Genomic DNA, 23,788 nt, shown 5'->3' with positions numbered 1-23,788 from the left:
TGTCTGTAGCAGTCTGTAGCAGTCTGTAGCTGTCTAATGCAGTCTGTAGCAGTCTGTAGCAGTCTGTAGCTGTCTGTAGCTGTCTGTAGCAGTCTAGCTGTCTGCAACTGTCTGTAGCTGTCTGTAGCAGTCTGTAGCTGTCTACTGCTGTCTGTAGCAGTCTGTAGCTGTCTGTAGTAGTCTGTGGCTGTCTACTGCTGTCTGTAGCAGTCTGTAGTTATCTACTGCTGTCTGCAGCTGTCTACTGCAGTCTGTATCAGTCTGTAGCTGTCTGCAGCTGTCTGTAGCAGTCTATAGCTGTCTACTGCTGTCTGCAGCAGTCTGTAGCTGTCTACTGCTGTCTGCAGCAGTCTGTAGCAGTCTGTAGCTGTCTGTAGCTGTCTGCAGCTGTCTGTAGCAGTCTGTAGCTGTCTGCCGCTGTCTGCAGCTGTCTTCAGCAGTCTGTAGCTGTCTGCAGCTGTCTGTAGCTGTCTACTGTCTGTAGCAGTCTGTAGCGGTCTGTAGCTGTCTACTGCTGTCTGTAGCTGTCTGTAGCAGTCTAGCTGTCTGCAGCTGTCTGTAGCAGTCTGTAGCAGTCTAGCTGTCTACTGCTGTCTGTAGCTGTCTGTAGTAGTCTAGCTTTTTGCAGCTGTCTGTAGCAGTCTGTAGCTGTCTGTAGCAGTCTGTAGCTGTCTACTGCTGTCTGTAGCAGTCTGTAGCTGTCTACTGCTGTTTGAAGCAGTCTGTATCTATCTACTGCCGTCTGCAGCTGTCTACTGCAGTCATTAGCTGTCTGTAGCTGTCTGTAGCAGTCTGTAGCAGTTTAGCTGTCTGCAACTGTCAGTAGCAGTCTGTAGCTGTCTACTGCTGTCTGTAGCAGTCTGTATCAGTCTGTAGCAGTCTCTAGCTGTCTACTGCTGTCTGTAGCAGTCTGTAGCAGTCTACAGCAGTATGTAGCAGTCTGTAGCAGTCTACAGCAGTCTGTATCAGTCTGTAGCTGTCTGTAGCAGTCTGTAGCTGTCTGCAGCAGTCTGTAGATGTCTTTCGCAGTCTGTAGCTGTCTGTAGCTGTCTATAGCTATCTGTAGCTTTCTACTGCATTCTGTAGTAGTCTGTAGCTGTCTGTAGCAGTCTGTAGCTGTCTGTAGTAGTCTGTAGAAGTCTGTAGCAGTAGTTGTCTGTTAACCTACGTGTTGAGACAGGAGATGGCTGATAATATCAGTATAGCCAAGGCCATAGGGCTCTTTCAAACTAATATGAAATACAAGACTAATCATACTATCTCTATTGTCTTATTTATATTTTTCTAATGTCTTATTAAACTGTCTCTAATGTCTTATTAAACTGTCTCTAATGTCTTATTAAACTGTCTCATGTCTAATCCTACTGTTTCTAATGTCTTATTAAACTGTCTCTAATGTCTAATCCTACTGTTTCTAATGTCTTATTAAACTGTCTCATGTTTTATTAAACTGTCTCATGTCTAATCCTACTGTTTCTAATGTCTTATTAAACTGTCTCTAATGTGTTACTAAACTGTCTAATGTTTTATTAAACTGTCTAATGTCTTATTAAACTGTCTCTAATGTCTAATCCTACTGTCTCTAATGTCTTATTAAACTGTCTTATGTTTTATTAAACTGTCTCTAATGTCTAATCCTACTGTCTCTAATGTTTTATTAAACTGTCTCTAATGTCTAATCCTACTGTCTCTAATGTGTTACTAAACTGTCTAATGTCTTATTAAACTGTCTCTAATGTCTAATCCTACTGTCTCTAATGTATTTTTAAACTGTCTCTAATGTCTTATTTATATTTTTCTAATGTCTTATTAAACTGTCTGTCTTATTAAACTGTCTCTAATGTCTAATCCTACTGTCTCTGTCTTACTAAACTGTTTCTAATGTCTTATTAAACTGTCTAATGTCTTATTAAACTGTCTCTAATGTCTTATTAAACTGTCTAATGTCTTATTAAACTGTCTCTAATGTCTAATCCTACTGTCTCTAATGTCTTACTAAACTGTCTGTCTTATTAAACTGTCTCTAATGTCTAATCCTACTGTCTCTGTCTTACTAAACTGTTTCTAATGTCTTATTAAACTGTCTAATGTCTTATTAAACTGTCTCTAATGTTTTATTAAACTGTCTCTAATGTCTAATCCTACTGTCTCTGTTTTACTAAACTGTCTCTAATGTCTTATTAAACTGTCTCTAATGTCTAATCCTACTGTCTCTGTCTTACTAAACTGTTTCTAATGTCTTATTAAACTGTCTCATGTCTAATCCTACTGTTTCTAATGTCTTATTAAACTGTCTAATGTTTTATCAAACTGTCTCATGTCTAATCCTACTGTTTCTAATGTCTTATCAAACTGTCTCTAATGTCTAATCCTACTGTTTCTAATGTCTTACTAAACTGTCTCTAATGTCTAATCCTACTGTCTCTAATGTCTTATTAAACTGTCTCTAATGTCTTATTAAACTGTCTAATGTCTTATTAAACTGTCTCTAATGTCTAATCCTACTGTCTCTAATGTCTTATTAAACTGTCTCTAATGTCTTATTAAACTGTCTAATGTCTTATTAAACTGTCTCTAATGTCTAATCCTACTGTTTCTAATGTCTTATTAAACTGTCTCTAATGTCTAATCCTACTGTCTCTAATGTCTTATTAAACTGTCTCTAATGTCTAATCCTACTGTTTCTAATGTCTTATTAAACTGTCTCTAATGTCTAATCCTACTGTCTCTAATGTCTTATTAAACTGTCTCTAATGTCTTATTAAACTGTCTAATGTCTTATTAAACTGTCTCTAATGTCTAATCCTACTGTCTCTAATGTCTTATTAAACTGTCTCTAATGTCTTATTAAACTGTCTAATGTCTTATTAAACTGTCTCTAATGTCTAATCCTACTGTTTCTAATGTCTTATTAAACTGTCTCTAATGTCTAATCCTACTGTCTCTAATGTCTTATTAAACTGTCTCTAATGTCTAATCCTACTGTTTCTAATGTCTTATTAAACTGTCTCTAATGTTTAATCCTACTGTCTCTAATGTCTTATTAAACTGTCTCTAATGTCTAATCCTACTGTCTCTAATGTCTTATTAAACTGTCTCTAATGTCTAATCCTACTGTTTCTAATGTTTTATTAAACTGTCTCTAATGTCTAATCCAACTGTCTAATGTCTTATTAAACTGTCTCTAATGTCTAATCCTACTGTCTCTAATGTCTTACTAAACTGTCTAATGTCTTATTAAACTGTCTCTAATGTCTAATCCTACTGTCTCTAATGTCTTACTAAACTGTCTAATGTCTTATTAAACTGTCTCTAATGTCTTACTAAACTGTCTAATGTCTTATTAAACTGTCTCTAATGTCTAATCCTAAATCAAATCAAATCAAATCAAATTTATTTATATAGCCCTTCGTACATCAGCTGATATCTCAAAGTGCTGTACAGAAACCCAGCCTAAAACCCCAAACAGCAAGCAATGCAGGTGTAGAAGCACGGTGGCTAGGAAAAACTCCCTAGAAAGGCCAAAACCTAGGAAGAAACCTAGAGAGGAACCAGGCTATGTGGGGTGGCCAGTCCTCTTCTGGCTGTGCCGGGTGGAGATTATAACAGAACATGGCCAAGATGTTCAAATGTTCATAAATGACCAGCATGGTCGAATAATAATAAGGCAGAACAGTTGAAAACTGGAGCAGCAGCACAGTCAAGTGGAAGTTGAAACTGGAGCAGCAGCATGGCCAGGTGGACTGGGGACAGCAAGGAGTCATCATGTCAGGTAGTCCTGGGGCATGGTCCTAGGGCTCAGGTCAGTTGAAACTGGAACAGCATCATGGCCAGGTGGACTGGGGACAGCAAGGAGTCATCATGTCAGGTAGTCCTGGAGCTCAGGTCCTAGGGCTCAGGTCCTCCGAGAGAGAGAAAGAAAGAGAAAAGGAGAGAATTAGAGAACGCACACTTAGATTCACACAGGACACCGAATAGGACAGGAGAAGTACTCCAGATATAACAAACTGACCCCAGCCCCCCGACACATAAACTACTGCAGCATAAATACTGGAGGCTGAGACAGGAGGGGTCAGGAGACACTGTGGCCCCATCCGAGGTCACCCCGGACAGGGCCAAACAGGAAGGATATAACCCCACCCACTTTGCCAAAGCACAGCCCCCACACCACTAGAGGGATATCTTCAACCACCAACTTACCATCCTGAGAGAAGGCTGAGTATAGCCCACAAAGATCTCCGCCACGGCACAACCCAAGGGGGGCGCCAACCCAGACAGGATGACCACAACAGTGAATCAACCCACTCAGGTGACGCACCCCCTCCAGGGACGGCATGAGAGAGCCCCAGTAAGCCAGTGACCCAGCCCCTGTAATAGGGTTAGAGGCAGAGAATCCCAGTGGAAAGAGGGGAACCGGCCAGGCAGAGACAGCAAGGGCGGTTCGTTGCTCCAGAGCCTTTCCGTTCACCTTCCCACTCCTGGGCCAGACTACACTCAATCATATGACCCACTGAAGAGATGAGTCTTCAGTAAAGACTTAAAGGTTGAGACCGAGTTTGCGTCTCTGACATGGGTAGGCAGACCGTTCCATAAAAATGGAGCTCTATAGGAGAAAGCCCTGCCTCCAGCTGTTTGCTTAGAAATTCTAGGGACAATTAGGAGGCCTGCGTCTTGTGACCGTAGCGTACGTGTAGGTATGTACGGCAGGACCAAATCAGAGAGATAGGTAGGAGCAAGCCCATGTAATGCTTTGTAGGTTAGCAGTAAAACCTTGAAATCAGCCCTTGCTTTGACAGGAAGCCAGTGTAGAGAGGCTAGCACTGGAGTAATATGATCAAATTTTTGGTTCTAGTCAGGATTCTAGCAGCCGTATTTAGCACTAACTGAAGTTTATTTAGTGCTTTATCCGGGTAGCCGGAAAATAGAGCATTGCAGTAGTCTAACCTAGAAGTGACAAAAGCATGGATTAATTTTTCTGCATCATTTTTGGACAGAAAGTTTCTGATTTTTGCAATGTTACGTAGATGGAAAAAAGATGTCCTTGAAATGGTCTTGATATGTTCTTCAAAAGAGAGATCAGGGTCCAGAGTAACGCCGAGGTCCTTCACAGTTTTATTTGAGACGACTGTACAACCATTAAGATTAATTGTCAGATTCAACAGAATATCTCTTTGTTTCTTGGGACCTAGAACAAGCATCTCTGTTTTGTCTGAGTTTAATAGTAGAAAGTTTGCAGCCATCCACTTCCTTATGTCTGAAACACATGCTTCTAGCGAGGGCAATTTTGGGGCTTCACCATGTTTCATTGAAATGTACAGCTGTGTGTCATCCGCATAGCAGTGAAAATTTACATTATGTTTTCGAATAACATCCCCAAGAGGTAAAATATATAGTGAGAACAATAGTGGTCCTAAAACGGAACCTTGAGGAACACCGAAATTTACAGTTGATTTGTCAGAGGACAAACCATTCACAGAGACAAACTGATATCTTTCCGACAGATAAGATCTAAACCAGGCCAGAACTTGTCCGTGTAGACCAATTTGGGTTTCCAATCTCTCCAAAAGAATGTGGTGATCGATGGTATCAAAAGCGGCACTAAGGTCTAGGAGCACGAGGACAGATGCAGAGCCTCGGTCCGATGCCATTAAAATGTCATTTACCACCTTCACAAGTGCCGTCTCAGTGCTATGATGGGGTCTAAAACCAGACTGAAGCATTTCGTATACATTGTTTGTCTTCAGGAAGGCAGTGAGTTGCTGAGCAACAGCCTTCTCTAAAATTTTTGAGAGGAATGGAAGATTCGATATAGGCCGATAGTTTTTTATATTTTCTGGGTCAAGGTTTGGCTTTTTCAAGAGAGGCTTTATTACTGCCACTTTTAGTGAGTTTGGTACACATCCAGTGGATAGAGAGCCGTTTATTATGTTCAACATAGGAGGGCCAAGCACAGGAAGCAGCTCTTTCAGTAGTTTAGTTGGAATGGGGTCCAGTATGCAGCTTGAAGGTTTAGAGGCCATGATTATTTTCATCATTGTGTCAAGAGATATAGTACTAAAACACTTGAGCGTCTCTCTTGATCCTAGGTCCTGGCAGAGTTGTGCAGACTCAGGACAACTGAGGTTTGGAGGAATACGCAGGTTTAAAGAAGAGTCCGTAATTTGCTTTCTAATAATCATAATCTTTTCCTCAAAGAAGTTCATGAATTTATCACTGCTAAAGTGAAAGTCATCCTCTCTTGGGGAATGCTGCTTTTTAGTTAGCTTTGCGACAGTATCAAAAATGAATTTCGGATTGTTCTTATTTTCCTCAATTAAGTTAGAAAAATAGGATGATCGAGCAGCAGTAAGGGCTCTTCGGTACTGCACGGTACTGTCTTTCCAAGCTAATCCTACTGTCTCTGTCTTACTAAACTGTTTCTAATGTCTTATTAAACTGTCTAATGTCTTATTAAACTGTCTCTAATGTCTTATTAAACGGTCTAATGTTTTATTAAACTGTCTCTAATGTCTAATCCTACTGTGTCTGTTTTACTAAACTGTCTCTAATGTCTTATTAAACTGTCTCTAATGTCTAATCCTACTGTCTCTGTCTTACTAAACTGTTTCTAATGTCTTATTAAACTGTCTCATGTCTAATCCTACTGTTTCTAATGTCTTATTAAACTGTCTCTAATGTCTAATCCTACTGTTTCTAATGTCTTATCAAACTGTCTCTAATGTCTAATCCTACTGTCTCTAATGTCTTATCAAACTGTCTCTAATGTCTAATCCTACTGTTTCTAATGTCTTATCAAACTGTCTCTAATGTCTAATCCTACTGTTTCTAATGTCTTACTAAACTGTCTCTAATGTCTAATCCTACTGTCTCTAATGTCTTATTAAACTGTCTCTAATGTCTTATTAAACTGTCTAATGTCTTATTAAACTGTCTAATGTCTTATTAAACTGTCTCTAATGTCTAATCCTACTGTCTCTAATGTCTTATTAAACTGTCTCTAATGTCTAATCCTACTGTTTCTAATGTCTTATTAAACTGCCTCTAATGTCTAATCCTACTGTCTCTAATGTCTTATTAAACTGTCTCTAATGTCTAATCCTACTGTCTCTAATGTCTTATTAAACTGTCTCTGTCTTATTAAACTGTCTCTAATGTCTAATCCTACTGTCTCTAATGTCTTATTAAACTGTCTAATGTCTAATCCTACTGTTTCTAATGTGTTACTAAACTGTCTAATGTCTTATTAAACTGTCTCTAATGTCTAATCCTACTGTCTCTAATGTCTTATTAAACTGTCTCTAATGTCTAATCCTACTGTCTCTAATGTCTTATTAAACTGTCTCTGTCTTATTAAACTGTCTCTAATGTCTAATCCTACTGTCTCTAATGTCTTATTAAACTGTCTCTAATGTCTAATCCTACTGTCTCTAATGTCTTATTAAACTGTCTAATGTCTAATCCTACTGTTTCTAATGTGTTACTAAACTGTCTAATGTCTTATTAAACTGTCTCTAATATCTAATCATACTGTCTCTAATGTCTTATTAAACTGTCTAATGTCTAATCCTACTGTTTCTAATGTGTTACTAAACTGTCTAATGTCTTATTAAACTGTCTCTAATGTCTAATCCTACTGTCTCTAATGTCTTATTAAACTGTCTCTAATGTCTTATTAAACTGTCTCTAATATCTAATCATACTGTCTCTAATGTCTTACTAAACTGGTTTGTCCTAAAGGAACCAAGAAGAGCTGTGACAGAGGAAGAGATGAGGTGGAGAAGAGAGGAGGAGATGAGGAGGAGGAAGACTCCAGAAGAACGAGTCTGAAAGATGAAGAGGTGTTAGAGGAGAGGGAAGAGGTGTTGGAAGAGAGTGAGGAGAAGGAGGAGAGGGAGGAGTGGGAGGAGAGGGTGGAGAGGGATGAGAGGGAGGAGAGGGAAGAGGTGTTGGAAGAGAGGGAGGAGAGAGATGAGAGAGAAGAGAGGGATGAGAGGGAGAAGAGGAAAGAGGTGTTAGAAGAGGGGTTGGAAGAGAGGGAGGAGAGTGATGAGAGGGAGGAGAGGGAGAAGAGGGAACAGGTGTTTGGAAAGAGGGAGGACAGGGAGGATTTCAAGGAGAGGGAGGAGAGAGAAGAGAGGGAAGAGGTGTGGGAAGAGAGAGAAGAGAGGGAGGAGAGGGAAGAGGTTTTGGAAGAGACGGAGGAGAGTGAGGAGACAACGGAAACACCTGGCCATACCTCTGATGGGTTTAGAGGAGAGGTAAGTCAAGCGATGTGTCTATCTGTCTATACATCAATCAAGAATACTTTCACTAGAACCAGGCCTTAATCCTGCTGACAACTGTATGAAACTGTTATGAGAATTTTGTTCTCAGTGTTCAGAAACTGAACTTCACTTAAATTACTCTGTCTGTTACTAAGAATTTGTAAGGTTCTTATTGAAATGAAATATTCAGAGGCCAGTTTACAATAGTCAGCGCTGCTGTGCATATATAAAGACATCCCTTTTATAACTTTCTCTTACCCTACACACATACACTCATGAGTCTCACCACAGTTTATTACCACTCAGCTGACAGTTCCAGTCTTCCCCAGATACAAGAGCTCTGGAGGGGCCCTCCCTGTCCTACCTTATCTCCCCAGAGTTACAGCCAGGTTGGTTCAAACATAGGTTAATGCCTCTCTTTGTTCTCTTTCGACACACACATACATTCCTTTCTTCCTAGGTCTATGCTACATAACCCCTTCCTAATGAACAAACATTATTTATGACTACTAGAAAGACAGAGTAGAATTCTGTTAGTTATAATTCTACGTTAAATGTATACATCATTTAGTCATTATTCATAATAAATCCCATAACAATCCACACTTTGACCAAATCTAAAAATCACACGTCTATTTGTATTAGATATATGTACTGTTCTCCAAAATCAACCTAACAAATCAATATTTACAATGACTGTTCTAGGTCTACATCAGAATCATAACTCTTCTTATCAGGATTTTCGTTATAATCTTCATCAAAGAAACAGTCTAAACATCAATACAAGAAAAAACCTAAACATCAAAAATGGTCTCATCAAACATAGGTTCCTCGTAAGTGAATGACCCGGATCCATCCGCTAGGTCTGGGGTCATGTATTCATAATTCCACTGGTCAGAACTCGGGATCGGTCCATATCGCATATCTGTTGTCTCATCGATTTCTCCAGAGATGTGGAAATGAGAACCTTTCTCACAACATCCGCACAAAACTAACACAGTCACACAGGTGAAGGTTACCCAAAACACAGTGATCATGACATTTATTAATTTCCCAAACACACTATCAAACCAATTTGTTAGAGCATTATCTACCCCAGAGTTCTCTGCCAGGGCCTTGGTCACTGATCCGTCTGGAGCTGTGTTATCGGGGATGAAAGTACAACATTCTGCTCCGAACCTCATACACCCCTCCCACCCTTTTCAGCCAGCAACATATTCAAGGCTATTCTATTCTGACATCCCATCAACCTAGTTGCAGCTGTTATCACCAGAAGATGCTTAATTCCAATCCAGAACTAATCAGGTAACCTCCTTGTAACTCCAATGCTATCAATGTAAACTCTATTGTCAAAAGATCCTGACGGAGCACTCCTTCTCTCTCTTCTAACTGGCTCTGGGTAAGGATGAAGGGCATGCCTAACTGCACTAGTGCACAAATACCGGTCCAATTGGTAGGCAGGTTAGGTTACAGTCTCATACCTCCACAAACCACTAGACCTCCACTCTAGGCCTTTCCATCTGCCAGTCGAGTCCCTCATTGTCTTGTCGGTTGTAACATTCTCTGTCCTATTGCATGTTCTTACTTCCCCTACGGCCCATCCGTGTGTGGTGTAGCGAGCCATACAATAATAATGTTCTTACTTCCCCTACGGCCCATCCGTGTGTGGTGTAGCGAGCCATACAATAATAATGTTCTTACTTCCCCTACGGCCCATCCGTGTGTGGTGTAGCGAGCCATACAATAATAATGTCCTTACTTCCCCTACGTCCCATCTGTGTGTGATGTAGCGAGCCATACCACAATAATGTGTTCCTGTAACTGTGAAAGGGGGAATCTGGATGTCCTGGGTACATGGGGATATAGATAATGCAAATCAATGCAACTGTCATTGTCTGGCTTCCCTGCCTTCATGAACAGCTTTACCATTCAGGCCATTCCCCTGGGTGCATCAATTCCATCAAATGGAAAGGGAATGGTTGTCAGCTGAGGTTTTGCTGTGGCGCAGGCATAAACTTCTCTTTACCTACTGATCTGGCTGTATACTGAATCCATTCTAACCAGTTTCCACCTCAATCACTTCCTAAAGATCTTTCGTCTGCGCACTATCCACACCGGCCCTTGGCTCTGGACGACTCTGCTGTCATTTTCTGTTTTGTCTGGGACTCTGCTTGTATTCTGGCTGACTATAGAGCTATCATCTGCCCTAACTTCTTCTACCCGGAATGATGTCCTAGGGTATCAACTGAAACCCTTACCTTTACTACTCTCCCTGTTTATCCAGATCAAGTGATCTCTTATGCTTGATTAATACAAAATCCTCATTGTCTAACTATGTGTCAAGTTACTACCTTCTGAATTCTCGGATGGGTCATGGTGTATTTAGGAATATTGCTCCCACAATAAGACAGCTCAGACCAATCAGCACTCCTGTAAAGCCTCACCCCCTCCCAGAAAACATATCATCAGCCAGAGGCCAACCCACACTTTCACTTCTATGAACACACACAGGGAGGAAAGGTCGGGTTTAGGGAATCGTCGTTAGAGAGTTAACCCCCGAACCTTGTTGGTTTCGGTTCTGCTCCTAACTCTGTGATTGTTCGACAGTATCTTACCCTCTCGGAATGTGTGATATGAACCCAGGTAGCTCCTTCAGCTATTCTCACCATGAAGGCTGTCACCAGGAGTACTTGGTATGGTCCCTCCCAATGGGGCTGCTCCCGTCTATTCTCCTCAGGGACTGGATTGAGTGAATCACCTTCTCCTGTAATTCACCTGTAATGCATAACTTCTTGGGCATATAGGTTTGATTAAAAAACAGTCTTCTTATTTGTTCTATCTTCAACTTCTATGCCTACTTGTTAGCTAGAATTTTTTATTTTTTTATTAGTTTATTGTCTAATAGGCCACAAAGTGTCCTATCCTAGGCCCCCCTAGGCCCCATCCTATCCTAGGCCACAATTTACACATCCCCCCTTTGATACCTGGCTCTGTCCAGGTAACAACCTTGCCGCATCTCTAAACAATGACTTAGGTAAGATTAGTCAATTATCCTTATGTCTGACATTATCATGTAGGAGCGCCCCTTTCATTCTCCACATGTCCAATTCTCCCTTGGGCGTCCGTATATATATAAAACTTCCTACTACCGGTCAAAAGATAAAACAAAAGGTTCAAATAACATGACCAGATCACAGTTACTACTCTGGAACCCTCCACGAAGAGAAATTATTGTACCCTTATAGCCATTGGAAAAGAGACTCAAGAAAGTCTGCCCTTAGTCCAAGGCTATACCATTTCTTAGTCCTCTGTGGTTCAAACTACAAGTTTGTCAAAGAGCTATAAACTCCATCATAATTAACAATTACTCAATTTACCTTAAAATCAGTATCACAAATGACCACAAATTCATTATCCAAATGGCCCTCCCCTGAGGCTGATCCGACCACAGGGGAAAGCCATGATAGAGGTCAAAGGTTATACCACCCTTTTACAGTCATGTTCCATACTATATTAGACATATTAAAGAACCCTTTATCTAAATAATTCACATGTTTATTTAAAACTCAGAAAACAAAACTTCTAGTATTCCATATGTGAGTGTATGCCTTTAAGACAACATGTCTCTTGGAAAATGGAAATGTACTCCCTCCAATCTTTAGTTTTAAATTTACTCAATGATCCATGTAACTCATTCAATCTGTCTCCAAATCGTCTCCCCAAAATGCTTGATAGGAATACCCTGCCATTAGACCCACACAAACAACTGTGATAAACGTGCACTGTCCCTTTAAAATAAAATAAACTCAAACTGCAATCCCCTTTGCGGACCTGTCATGGTTCCACGTAATTAGTATACCTTAACTTCCTGTTAAGTTTCACTGGTGTTACCTAAACAGTCAAACCAAAAATCAATAACAGGGAACTATTACAAAACTTTTATGATTCAACTATTCAGACCTCCCTCTCTTCCAGCCAAATATAGCCCAGTGAGCGCCACCAACCAGTGATGCCCACCTAGCAATTTTGTTGCTAGTTTTAGCATCTTTTCAGACTACCCTGACAAATTTAGCTACTTTTAAAAATGTATTTGGAACTTTTAGCAACTTTTGAAAAGTGACTCAAAGCTATAACGCATGCATTTTCCCTCTAAATGACACAAACAATGTTCTCTCTCACCCTCAGCCTCAACATCATTGCCTAGCTGCAAAAGTGCCTTGTGAGTGATGTCAGCAACAGGCGCTCCGCCTGTGCCCAGGCCGTAGCAACTTCAGCGAATTGCAAATCATTGTTGGCTGACTGCAAGCAGCAGTAGTACGGGTTCGACAAGCCAAACCCAATTAATCACAAATGTTTGATCTTGAATAGAACTTACAACATCAATCAAGATCTCTCAATCAAAATTGTACTGCCAAAAGTACAGAAAAGAGTGGGAGTCTGTACCTAAACAACTGTCAAATCAATTTGAGAAACGTTATTGTGTATTCAACGTAATGAGGCAGTTTTATGTTATCACGCAACAATTCAACCTGCCTCTCGGCCACAATATACCCCCCACTCGGATTGAGTTCTGATTTAATTCTATCGTAAAAGTAAAACCAAACTTTCCAACTTTCTCTACTCCAAAATGTAAACATACCATGTACTTCGCTAAATGTATAATGTATGTCAGTCAATCCATAAGAATAACAACATTTCGAATGGCACAACTCTATCGTAATTGTCTTTTCGTTATTATTTAGAATTCATTCGATTTAGGTAACTGTCTCTTCTATGATTCAGCATTTTGAACACGACTCCATTCTCATTCCAGCAGATCATTTATATAACAGACACAGTCTTGTATCAAAATTCGCTTTGCTATTATTTTGAATGAATTAGTCTCTCAATTTAACCTAAACAATCTATTAAAAAAGTTGAATTTATCCCTTCTATCAATTTGAACCAAACAAGCTATTAAAACTTTCAGTTTATGTCTTATACAAACACTAGCGACCGTATCTTTCCAGGCAAAACATAAAAATAATTTAATTACAATCAAAAACTCAGATTTTAGTCAGAGCATTAACCAGGAACCGAACTCTGGTCTCAAGCTTTGAAGGCCGCTACTTAACCACTGAACCACCGTCACAATTGGAATGATGGAGCCTCCCCACCAACAACCGTATTATTATAATTGTCTGTAGTCACAAACTCCGTCACCGAGACAATTTCCAGATAATAGCCCTAATTTAAAGGTTCAAGCTTTTCCCCAGGGAGGATTCTCATTAATCTTGCTCTCATTGTCTCTGCCTCTCTCTCTTTCTCCCGATTGTCGCACCTGACCTTCCCCTTAGTTGAATTATAATCTCGGTGGTTGTGTCCAACTCGGTCACAATGTTTGCAGGGAGCATTACACTCCCGGGCTAAATGTCCTGTCTCCTTGCAATTGAAACATTTTCTATCGTCTGATCCTGTCCATTTTTTTTCTTCCCTCTTAGGTCCCTTCCCCTTTTAAGGCCTCCTTTATGTTTGTCTACAATTACCCCAATAGTTACGGACAGATGCTCCGACTCAACCTGTTCTCTCTGTTTACAGTCTCGGTGATCAATACTTTATTGCGGTGTTTACCCGGTGCCTCACGATCTCAAAATGACCCAGATCGTTACTGTTAAAGCACCTATCTCCCCATTTCTTTTGACTGTCTCTATCCACTTTTCTCAACTTTTTCCCTTTCTCTACCTCTATTATCCCTCCCTCGGCTCCAGCAGGCTCCACATATGGGGCTGGTGGTTGTGCGGGTAGCACCTGCTGCCGTATCCTCACCACCACTATTTCATCAACATCTCTCCACGCCCGATCGGCCAGAGAGGGATACAATTTAGGCTTATGAGGAGCCTCCAGAGGAGCCGTGGGAATTCTCGTTTTCTGTTCCTGGCAACCTACATCTTATTTCCCTGGTATTTCCCTTTTCTTTTCTCCCCCTGATCTCTTCCTCGCTTCGGCTAACCACACACGGGCGGTGTCGAGCCCTTCTGTCCGTTGCTTCTCTACCTTGTCCCCACAAACCCTATTTATTTGTTTAATCATTGATTCCAGTTTTTCTTTATTTAAACGTCCGTCAAATTCATACTTCTTTCTCCACTTTAAACCGAAATAGACATTTATTTTATCCTTTTGCTCCATATAGCACTCATCTCCCGTTAATTCCGGGACCTCCTTTGAAGATTTACTACCCATGTTTGATAAATCCTTGCCGTCACAAGTCACTATGGTATTTATCACTATCTATGTGTATATATTTCTATGATCTATGTATGTACTGTTTACCGTTACCTAGCCACTATAGTTGCGCTTCTGCCTGACTATGTGTGTGTCTCTTTTCGTGGAATGGTCAAACCTCTTTTGCGCGCCTCCGGTTCTTGCCTCCCTTCCTACTAATATACTTTAGATCAATTACTTCAACCAGTTTTACTTTTAGGTCTTACTGTTAGATCTTAGTATGTTTGATCGGCTAATGTATATTGGCCAATTTAACATTTAGGTCTCAACATTAGATAGTTTCCATTGGTAGTGCGTGCAGATACCTTCGTGCCATTCTGGAAAATCTGTGTATATAATGTTTGATGTGTGTTCTCCTTTCTGGAAACTTTATCTATCTAGTTGACTGTCAATCTATCTAGTTGACTGTCGATCGGACATTAGGTCTTACCCACACAACTATTTCTGTTGTGTCTTAAAGTTAATATCTTGTATCTTAACTCTGCTATATTAGGCTTCCCTCCTCTTTTTTGGACTTTATTTCAGAATTGAATAGGTTAAGTTATCTTGTTCGCATAGAATTACCTTCCTTTCTTACCAAGCCTAGTGTATATCCTCACCTGTTTTAATATATCTATTGCTCATAAACAGATAGACAATGTAGGTCTTCGGACTTTATTTAGGTATGTCTTTTGAATTGGGTCTATGGCTAATTTACCACATGTCAATTAACCATAAGTTATCCTATTTGTACAAAACGACCATCCTTTCTAACAACACCTATTTAATATCCCTTCCTTATGTTATTTTTATTTGTGGTAGTGCACTTTACCTCAGGTCTTTTCGGACATGCCTTCCTTCCTATCGATTTTGGTTAAACTACAAAGTACAAACCTAGTGTATCTGTTCAGAATAATTAAGCACCTATTATTGATGGTTAATTCTAAGCATTTTTAGAACATCCAGTCAAAGATATCTTAAATCATTCCCCCCAAATTTGTGAATAAAGATTACCGAACTTGTCTCGTAGACTGGGAAAAACAATGTAGGTTAGATCTCGTCACCACCTCTGTCGTGTATCAGTTCACCACTGGCCTGAAATATACCCTCAAGTCAGAGGTCAGGTCTTTGTCTTACGGATCCTGGATCTGCCCGTGCAGGGTTTTCAGCAGGTCCTTGGAAGGACAGGTCTTGAGATCCGGTTTGAAGGACCAAATTGTTATGAGAATTTTGATCTCAGTGTTCATAAACTGAACTTCACTTAAATTACTCTGTCTGTTACTAAGAATTTGTAAGGTTCTTATTGAAATGAAATATTCAGAGGCCAGTTTACAATAGTCAGTAAGGTTTATTTACGAGAGCGCTGCTGTGCATATACAAAGACATTCCTTTTATAACTTTCTCTTACCCTACACACATACACACCAACATAGGGATTTTCTCATGAGTCTCACCACAGTTTATTACCACTCAGCTGACAGTTCCAGTCTTCCCCAGATACAAGAGCTCTGGGGGGGCCCTCCCTGTCCTACCTTATCTCCCCAGAGTTACAGCCAGGTTGGTTCAAACATAGGTTAATGCGCCTCTTTGTTCTCTTTCGACACACACATCCACTCCTTTCTTCCTAGGTCTATGCTACATAACCCCTTCCTAATGAACAAACATTATTTAACACTACTAGAAAGACAGGGTAGAATTCTGTTAGTTATAATTCTATTTTAAATGTATACATTATTCTTAATAAATCCCATAACAGAAACAAAAGCAACATCCTCCCACACAGACACACAGTATTATCCACAGACATCTCTCCCACACAGACAACTCACAGATACAGAGTTAAAGGTTCCATTACAACATGGGGCCTGGCTGGTCTAGAGTTAAAGATTCTATGATTTTCTCCATCTACAGAAACCCTGCCTAAAACCCCAAACAGCAAGCAATGCAGGTGTAGAAGCACGGTGGCTAGGAAAAACTTCATAGACAGGCCAGAACCTAGGAAGAAACCTAGAGAGGAACCAGGCTATGGGGGGTGGCCAGTCCTCTTCTGGCTGTGCCGGGTGGAGATTATAACAGAACATGGCCAAGATGTTCAAATGTTCATAAATGACCAGCATGGTCAAATAATAATAATCACAGTAGTTGTTGAGGGTGCAACAAGTCAGCACCTCAGGAGTAAATGTCAATTGGCTTTTCATAGATGATCATTAAGAGTGTCTCTAGAAACAGCAGGTCTGGGACAGGTAGAATGCCTGGTGAACAGGTCAGGGTTCCATAGCCACAGGCAGAACAGTTGAAACTGGAGCAGCAGCAAGGCCAGGTGGACTGGGGACAGCAAGGAGTCATCATGCCAGGTAGTCCTGAGGCATGGTCCTATGGCTCAGGTCCTCCTCCGAGAGAAAGAGAGAATTAGAGAGAGCATACTTAAATTCACACAGGACACCAGATAAGACAGGAGAAATACTCCAGATATAACAGACTGACCCCAGCCCCCCGACTCTACCCGTTCTGATATTTCTTCATTTTTATTTTTGGATTACAGTGGGGCAAAAAAGTATTTAGTCAGCCACCAATTGTGCAAGTTCCCCCACTTAAAAATATGAGGCTTTTTAATGAATTTATTTGCAAATTATGGTGGAAAATAAGTATTTGGTCACCTACAAACCAGCAAGATTTCTCGCTCTCACAGACCCGTAACAACTTCTTTAAGAGGCTCCTCTGTCCTCCACTCATTACCTGTATTAATGGCACCTGTTTGAACTTATCAGTATAAAAGACACTTGTCCACAACCTCAAACAGTCACACTCCAAACTCCACTATGGCCAAGACCAAAGAGCTGTCAAAGTACACCAGAAACAAAATTGTAGACCTGCACCAGGCAGGGAAGACTGAATCTGCAATAGGTAAGCAGCTTGGTTTGAAGAAATCAACTGTGGGAGCAATTATTAGGAAATGGAAGACATACAAGACCACAGATTATCTCCCTCGATCTGGGGCTCCACGCAAGATCTCACCCCGTGGGGTCAAAATGATCACAAGAACGGTGAGCAAAAATCCCAGAACCACACGGGGGGACCTAGTGAATGACCTGCAGAGAGCTGGGACCAAAGTAACAAAGCCTACCATCAATAACACACTACGCCGCCAGGGACTCAAATCCTGCAGTGCCAGACGTGTCCCCCTGCTTAAGTCAGTACATGTCTAGGACCGTCTAAAGTTTGCTAGAGAGCATTTGGATGATCCAGAAGAAGATTGGGAGAATGTCAGATGAAACCAAAATAGAATCATGGGGGTGGAAACATCATGCTTTGGGGCTGTTTTTCTGCAAAGGGACCAGGACGACTGATCCGTGCAAAGGAAAGAATGAATGGGGCCATGTATCATGAGATTTTGAATGAAAACCTCCTTCCATCAGCAAGGGCATTGAAGATGAAACGTGGCTGGGTTTTTCAGCATGACAATGATCCCAAACACACCGCCCGGGCAACGAAGGAGTGGCTTCGTAAGAAGCATTTCAAGGTCCTGGAGTGGCCTAGCCAGTCTCCAGATCTCAACACCATAGAAAATCTTTGGAGGGAGTTGAAAGTCCATGTTGCCCAGCAACAGCCCCAAAACATCACTGCTCTAGAGGAGATCTGCATGGAGGAATGGGCCAAAATACCAGCAACAGTGTGTGAAAACCTTGTGAAGACTGACAGAAAACATTTGACCTCTGTCATTGCCAACAAAGGGTATATAACAAAGTATTGAGATAAACTTTTGTTATTGACCAAATACTTATTTTCCACCATAATTTTCAAATAAATTCATTAAAAATCCTACAATGTGATTTTCTGGATTTTTTTTCTCATTTTGTCTGTCATAGTCGAAGTGTACCTATGATGAAAATTACAGGCCTCTCGTCTTTTTAAGTGGGAGAACTTGCACAATTGGTGGCTGACTAAATACTTTTTTGCCCCACTGTATGTTACTATAGTTTTGTATTGTTTTCTTGGTATTATTCCTGCAGTGTTGGAGCTAGAAACGCAAGCATTTCATTGCACCTGCGATAACATCTGCAAATATGTGTACATGACCAACAAACTTTGACGTGATTTTGATAAAGAGACATGTTTGCTATTTGGGACACAGCTCTGGGTCAGTCTGGGTTAGTAGACTATGTGTCTGTCTGATGGTCTGTCTGTTCGGGCTGCTGGCATTCCTTCTTAAACTATCCAAGACATTGTGGAGCTACTAGAATGACCTGGAACTGTTGCCCTTCCTCCCCATGCTTACAAACTAACTCTAAAACTTCTCTCTGTGGCAGGATGAAGCAGATTTCCATCACAGCATCTGGACATCGCTGCCACTTTACAGTCATCTATATCAGACACCAACCAACGTGTCTCACAACCTTTCAAAGGCCCCTCAGCAGCAGATCAACTTAACTTCAGAAAAAGACCTGTCGTATAACCAACAGACCAGCTCTTCAAATGACCCTGAACCCACCACCCTGACACCACCACGGACCAGCTCTTCAAATGACCCTGACCCCACCACCCTGACCCCACCACGGACCAGCTCTTCAAATGACCCTGAACCCACCACCCTGACACAACCACGGACCAGCTCTTCAAATGACCCTGACCCCACCATCCTGACCCCACCACGGACCAGCTCTTCAAATGACCCTGACCCCACCACCCTGACCCCACCACGGACCAGCTCTTCAAATGACCCTGAACCCACTGTATGCCACAGCACCCCAGTCTTTAGTGATACCAGCAGGGCAGGACAGACACACCCCTTCCCTGCAGCACAGTGTGCGAGCAGGTTTAGGGCCCCTACAACAGAGTGTGTGAGCAGGTTTAGGGCCCCTACAGTAGACTGTTTGAGCAGGGTTAGGGCCCATACAGCAGACTGTGTGAGCAGGGTTGGGGGAGTGCAGAGTAGTAGCCTGGAGGACCAAGAGGACAGTAGCAGTAGTGATGATGAAGGGAAACTGATTATTGAGCTTTAGACAGGAGTTAGATTTTCTACATGGAATACAGACAGACTGGAAGAGGGGAGGAGGGGAGGAGGAGAGAAGGGGTGGAGGGAGGAGAGGGAGGACAGGAGAGGAGGGAGGGAGGAGAGAAGGGGAGGGTAGAGGGTGAAGGGAGGAGAGGAATGGAAGAGGGGAGGAGGAGAGAAGGGGTGGAGGGAGGACAGGAGGGAAGGAGGGAGGGGAGGGTAGAGGGTGAAGGGAGGAGAGGAATGGAGGAGGGGAAGAGGAAGGGTGGGAGGAGAAGAGGAATAACCTACAGGAATTTGACCTCTTTCTGAGCTTGTTTAAAGGAAGGTAATCCCTCTGGCAGACCTAGGGAGGATGGAGGTGGATGGGAATGGGGAGGAGGAGGGGAGGAGGAGAGGAACATGGAGAGGGAAGAAGAGGGGAGGAGAAGAGGAGCTGGCCTGAGGAACACATGGAGATTAACAGGATATTGGCTGGGGTGGGGAAGGCATGGAGATTAGCAGGATATTGGCTGGGGAGCAAGACCCTAACTCAGCACTCACACACACTCACATAGACACACACACACACACAGACACTACATAGACACACACAGCCTAACCCTAACTCAGCACCAACTCGATACTCGGGAATTGCTTCCAGCCAGCCATGCAGTGTGTCAGCTAAATATCCAGCCTCCCATCAGGGTGATTATTAGAGTGAGGGAGGGCATGAGGATGACTCTCCTAACCAAGGGGATAAGGTTTTTTCTGGGTCATATTCAGGACCATGGGTCATATTCAGGACCATGGGTCATATACAGGACCATGGGTCATATACAGGACCATGGGTCATATACAGGACCATGGGTCATATACAGGACCATGGGTCATATACAGGACCATGGGTCATATACAGGACCATGTTGGTTACCAAGCTGTCAGGATACTCACCCTCTTTCCATCAGTGTCTCTGCCTCTCCTGCTAGCTGATGACTTGACTGTGACAGGAGAAACTGATACAGGATCCAACTTTACATTAATACACTGTTTTTGTTTTATGGGACTCAAATTAACCTGGAGTGACATATGTTGTATATAAGTGACAGAAAAACATTTGGTTTAATCAATATAATGTACATTGTTTAATGTGGTTTTTCAGATGTTTTTCAGGTGTTTTATAAAAATAAAAGTTGGATAAAATTGTATCTGAAACCACGTTCAGCTAATCTAGACATTCATTTGTGTTTATTTTAATGATTTTTTTATTTCACTTTTATTTAGCCAGGTAGGCTAGTTGAGACCAAGTTCTCATTTACAACTGCGTCTCAAGAAGTCTATGTGTAGCTGGTGTATAGGAGTCAGGCGCAGGACTGCAGATATGAGTAAATAAACATATTTTACTCAACATAATATAAATGCAATACAAAAACAGAGCCCGCAATAACGGACCTTCTTACATAGAAACAATCACTCAAAAACAAACATGGGGGAACAGAGGGTTAAATAATGAACAGGTAATTGGGGTATTGAAACCAGGTGTGTAAGACAAAGACAAAACAAATAGAAAATTAAAAGTGGATCGGCGATGGCTAGAAGGCCGGTGACGTCGACCGCCGAATGCCACCCGAACAAGGAGAGGGTCCGACTTCGGCGGAAGTCGTGACACTGCGACCTGTCCAAGATAAAGCAAAGCAGTTCGACACAAACACCGAGTTACACATGGAATAAAAAAACAGTCAATAATTTTAACGGAGTGTGTAACTGGCTGCAGGAGAGCAGAAATGGGGAGCCAACGGAGCCCTTTATTGAGGTGAACTAAACACGGCACTCAGAAAACTAAACACACACGGGTTACAATAACCCGGCGCAAACCAGCCTGGAGTACACATACATTTACACATAATTCCACACACAGACATGGGGGGAAACAGAGGGTTATATGCAAGACGAGTAATGAGGGAATGCAAATCAGGTGTGCGGGAAAACAAGACAAAACAAATGGAAAATGAAAGGTGGATCGGCGACGGCTAGAAGACCGGTGACGTCGACCGCCGAACGTCGCCCAAACAAGGAAAGGGACCGACCTCGGCGGAAGTCGTGACAATAATACAATAGAAAATAATGTCTATATACCTTTTATATATATATATATATATAAATATATATATATATATATATCTAGACTGCTTTACATGAATCATTTATATTATATTACATATTAAGTTGCATATTATTATTTCTGTTAAATAATGACTGGCCCTTCAAGATTAGTGTACTGACACATCCACAGTCTTCAGTTCTGAAGTCACTGCAGTTAATAACCGGAAGTTCTCTAAGTCCCACACACACACACAAATAAGATTTGGTCACATGTAACTTGCTGTTTGTACAGTCAGCATTCCAATCACGGCTAGAGTGCAAAATGTACTATTAATATTTCAAAATGTGAATTGATTTAGACAAATTAACCACAGGTATTTTCACTAAACTGTCTTAGTGATTCCATCTCCATAGCTCATTGAGCAATTCCTTGCAGGCGCCGTCCTCTACCCATAACAGCTGGCATTGCCAGACAGAGAGTGCTTGCTTTGGTCTAGCAGGGTGGTGTTCTGTGTGTGTAAGAATATCCCATTTACTGCTGTCGGTCTACATGAAGAGCGTGTACACTGAGGGGGAGAGATATCAGCCCTCAAATACACAGAGGGACACAGATATCAGCTGTCAGCAACACAGAGGAGAGAGATATCAGCTGTCAGCAACACAGAGGAGAGAGATATCAGCTGTCAGCAACACAGAGGAGAGAGATATCAGCAACACAGAGGAGAGAGATATCAGCTGTCAGCAACACAGAGGAGAGAGATATCAGCTGTCAGCTACACATAGGGAGAGATATCAGCTGTCAGCTACACATAGGGAGAGATATCAGCTGTCAGCTACACATAGGGAGAGATATCAGCTGTCAGCTACACATAGGGAGAGATATCAGCTACACATAGGGAGAGATATCAGCTGTCAGCTACACATAGGGAGAGATATCAGCTGTCAGCTACACAGAGGAGAGAGATATCAGCTCTAAACTTCCGGCGCCGACAGAGATGGCCGCCTTGCTTCGCGTTCCTAGGAAACTATGCAGTTTTTTGTTTTTTTACGTGTTATTTCTTACACTAGTACCCCAGGTCATCTTAGGTTTCATTACATACAGCCGAGAAGAACTACTGAATATAAGATCAGCGTCAACTCACCATCAGTACGACCAAGAATATGTTTTTCGCGATGCGGATCCTGTGTTCTGCCTTACAACCAGTGCAACGGAGTGGATTACATTCAGCGACCCAAAAAAACGACTCAGAAAAAGAGGGAAAACGAAGCGGTCTTCTGGTCAGACTCCGGAGACGGGCACACCATGCACCACTCCCTAGCATTCTTCTTGCCAATGTCCAGTCTCTTGACAACAAGGTTGATGAAATCCGAGCAAGGGTAGCATTCCAGAGGGACATCAGAGACTGTAACGTTCTTTGCTTCACGGAAACATGGCTAACTGGAGAGACGCTATCCGAAGCGGTGCAGCCAGCGGGTTTCTCCACGCATCGCGCCGACAGAAACAAACATCTTTCTGGTAAGAAGAGGGGCGGGGGCGTATGCCTTATGACTAACGTGACATGGTGTGATGAAAGAAACATACAGGAACTCAAATCCTTCTGTTCACCTGATTTAGAATTCCTCACAATCAAATGTAGACCACATTATCTACCAAGAGAATTCTCTTCGATTATAATTACAGCCGTATATATCCCCCCCCAAGCAGACACATCGATGGCTCTGAACGAACTTTATTTAACTCTCTGCAAACTGGAAACGATTTATCCGGAGGCTGCATTCATTGTTGCTGGGGATTTTAACAAGGCTAATCTGAAAACAAGACTCCCTAAATTTTATCAGCATATCGATTGCGCAACCAGGGGTGGAAAGACCCTGGATCATTGTTACTCTAACTTCCGCGACGCATATAAGGCCCTGCCCCGCCCCCCTTTCGGAAAAGCTGACCACGACTCCATTTTGTTGATCCCTGCCTACAGACAGAAACTAAAACAAGAAGCTCCCACGCTGAGGTCTGTCCAACGCTGGTCCGACCAAGCTGATTCCACACTCCAAGACTGCTTCCATCACGTGGACTGGGAGATGTTTTGTATTGCGTCAGACAACAACATGGACGAATACGCTGATTCGGTGTGCGAGTTCATTAGAACGTGCGTTGAAGACGTCGTTCCCATAGCAACGATTAAAACATTCCCTAACCAGAAACCGTGGA

The 23,788-nt window shown here is 41.9% G+C and overlaps 1 protein-coding gene across 1 annotated transcript in view; it reads left to right on the top strand.

Moving 5' to 3' along the window:
* LOC121840602 (proteoglycan 4-like) overlaps positions 1–19,570 on the top strand; it is a 35,017-nt gene extending 15,447 nt beyond the window's left edge. Inside the window, exons 2-3 of the mRNA XM_042304885.1 lie at positions 8,091–8,258; positions 18,812–19,570. Coding sequence (XP_042160819.1) covers positions 8,091–8,258; positions 18,812–19,504 — 861 coding nt within the window. The 3' untranslated portion in view covers positions 19,505–19,570. The remainder of the gene's footprint in view (positions 1–8,090; positions 8,259–18,811) is intronic.
* Positions 19,571–23,788: the final 4,218 nt, after the last annotated feature.

Source organism: Oncorhynchus tshawytscha, linkage group LG02, assembly GCF_018296145.1.
Source record: "Oncorhynchus tshawytscha isolate Ot180627B linkage group LG02, Otsh_v2.0, whole genome shotgun sequence".
In the NCBI taxonomy this organism is placed as follows: domain Eukaryota; kingdom Metazoa; phylum Chordata; class Actinopteri; order Salmoniformes; family Salmonidae; genus Oncorhynchus; species Oncorhynchus tshawytscha.
The sequence above is the reverse complement of the archived record's forward strand: the minus strand, read 5'-3'. Positions and strand labels throughout refer to the sequence as shown.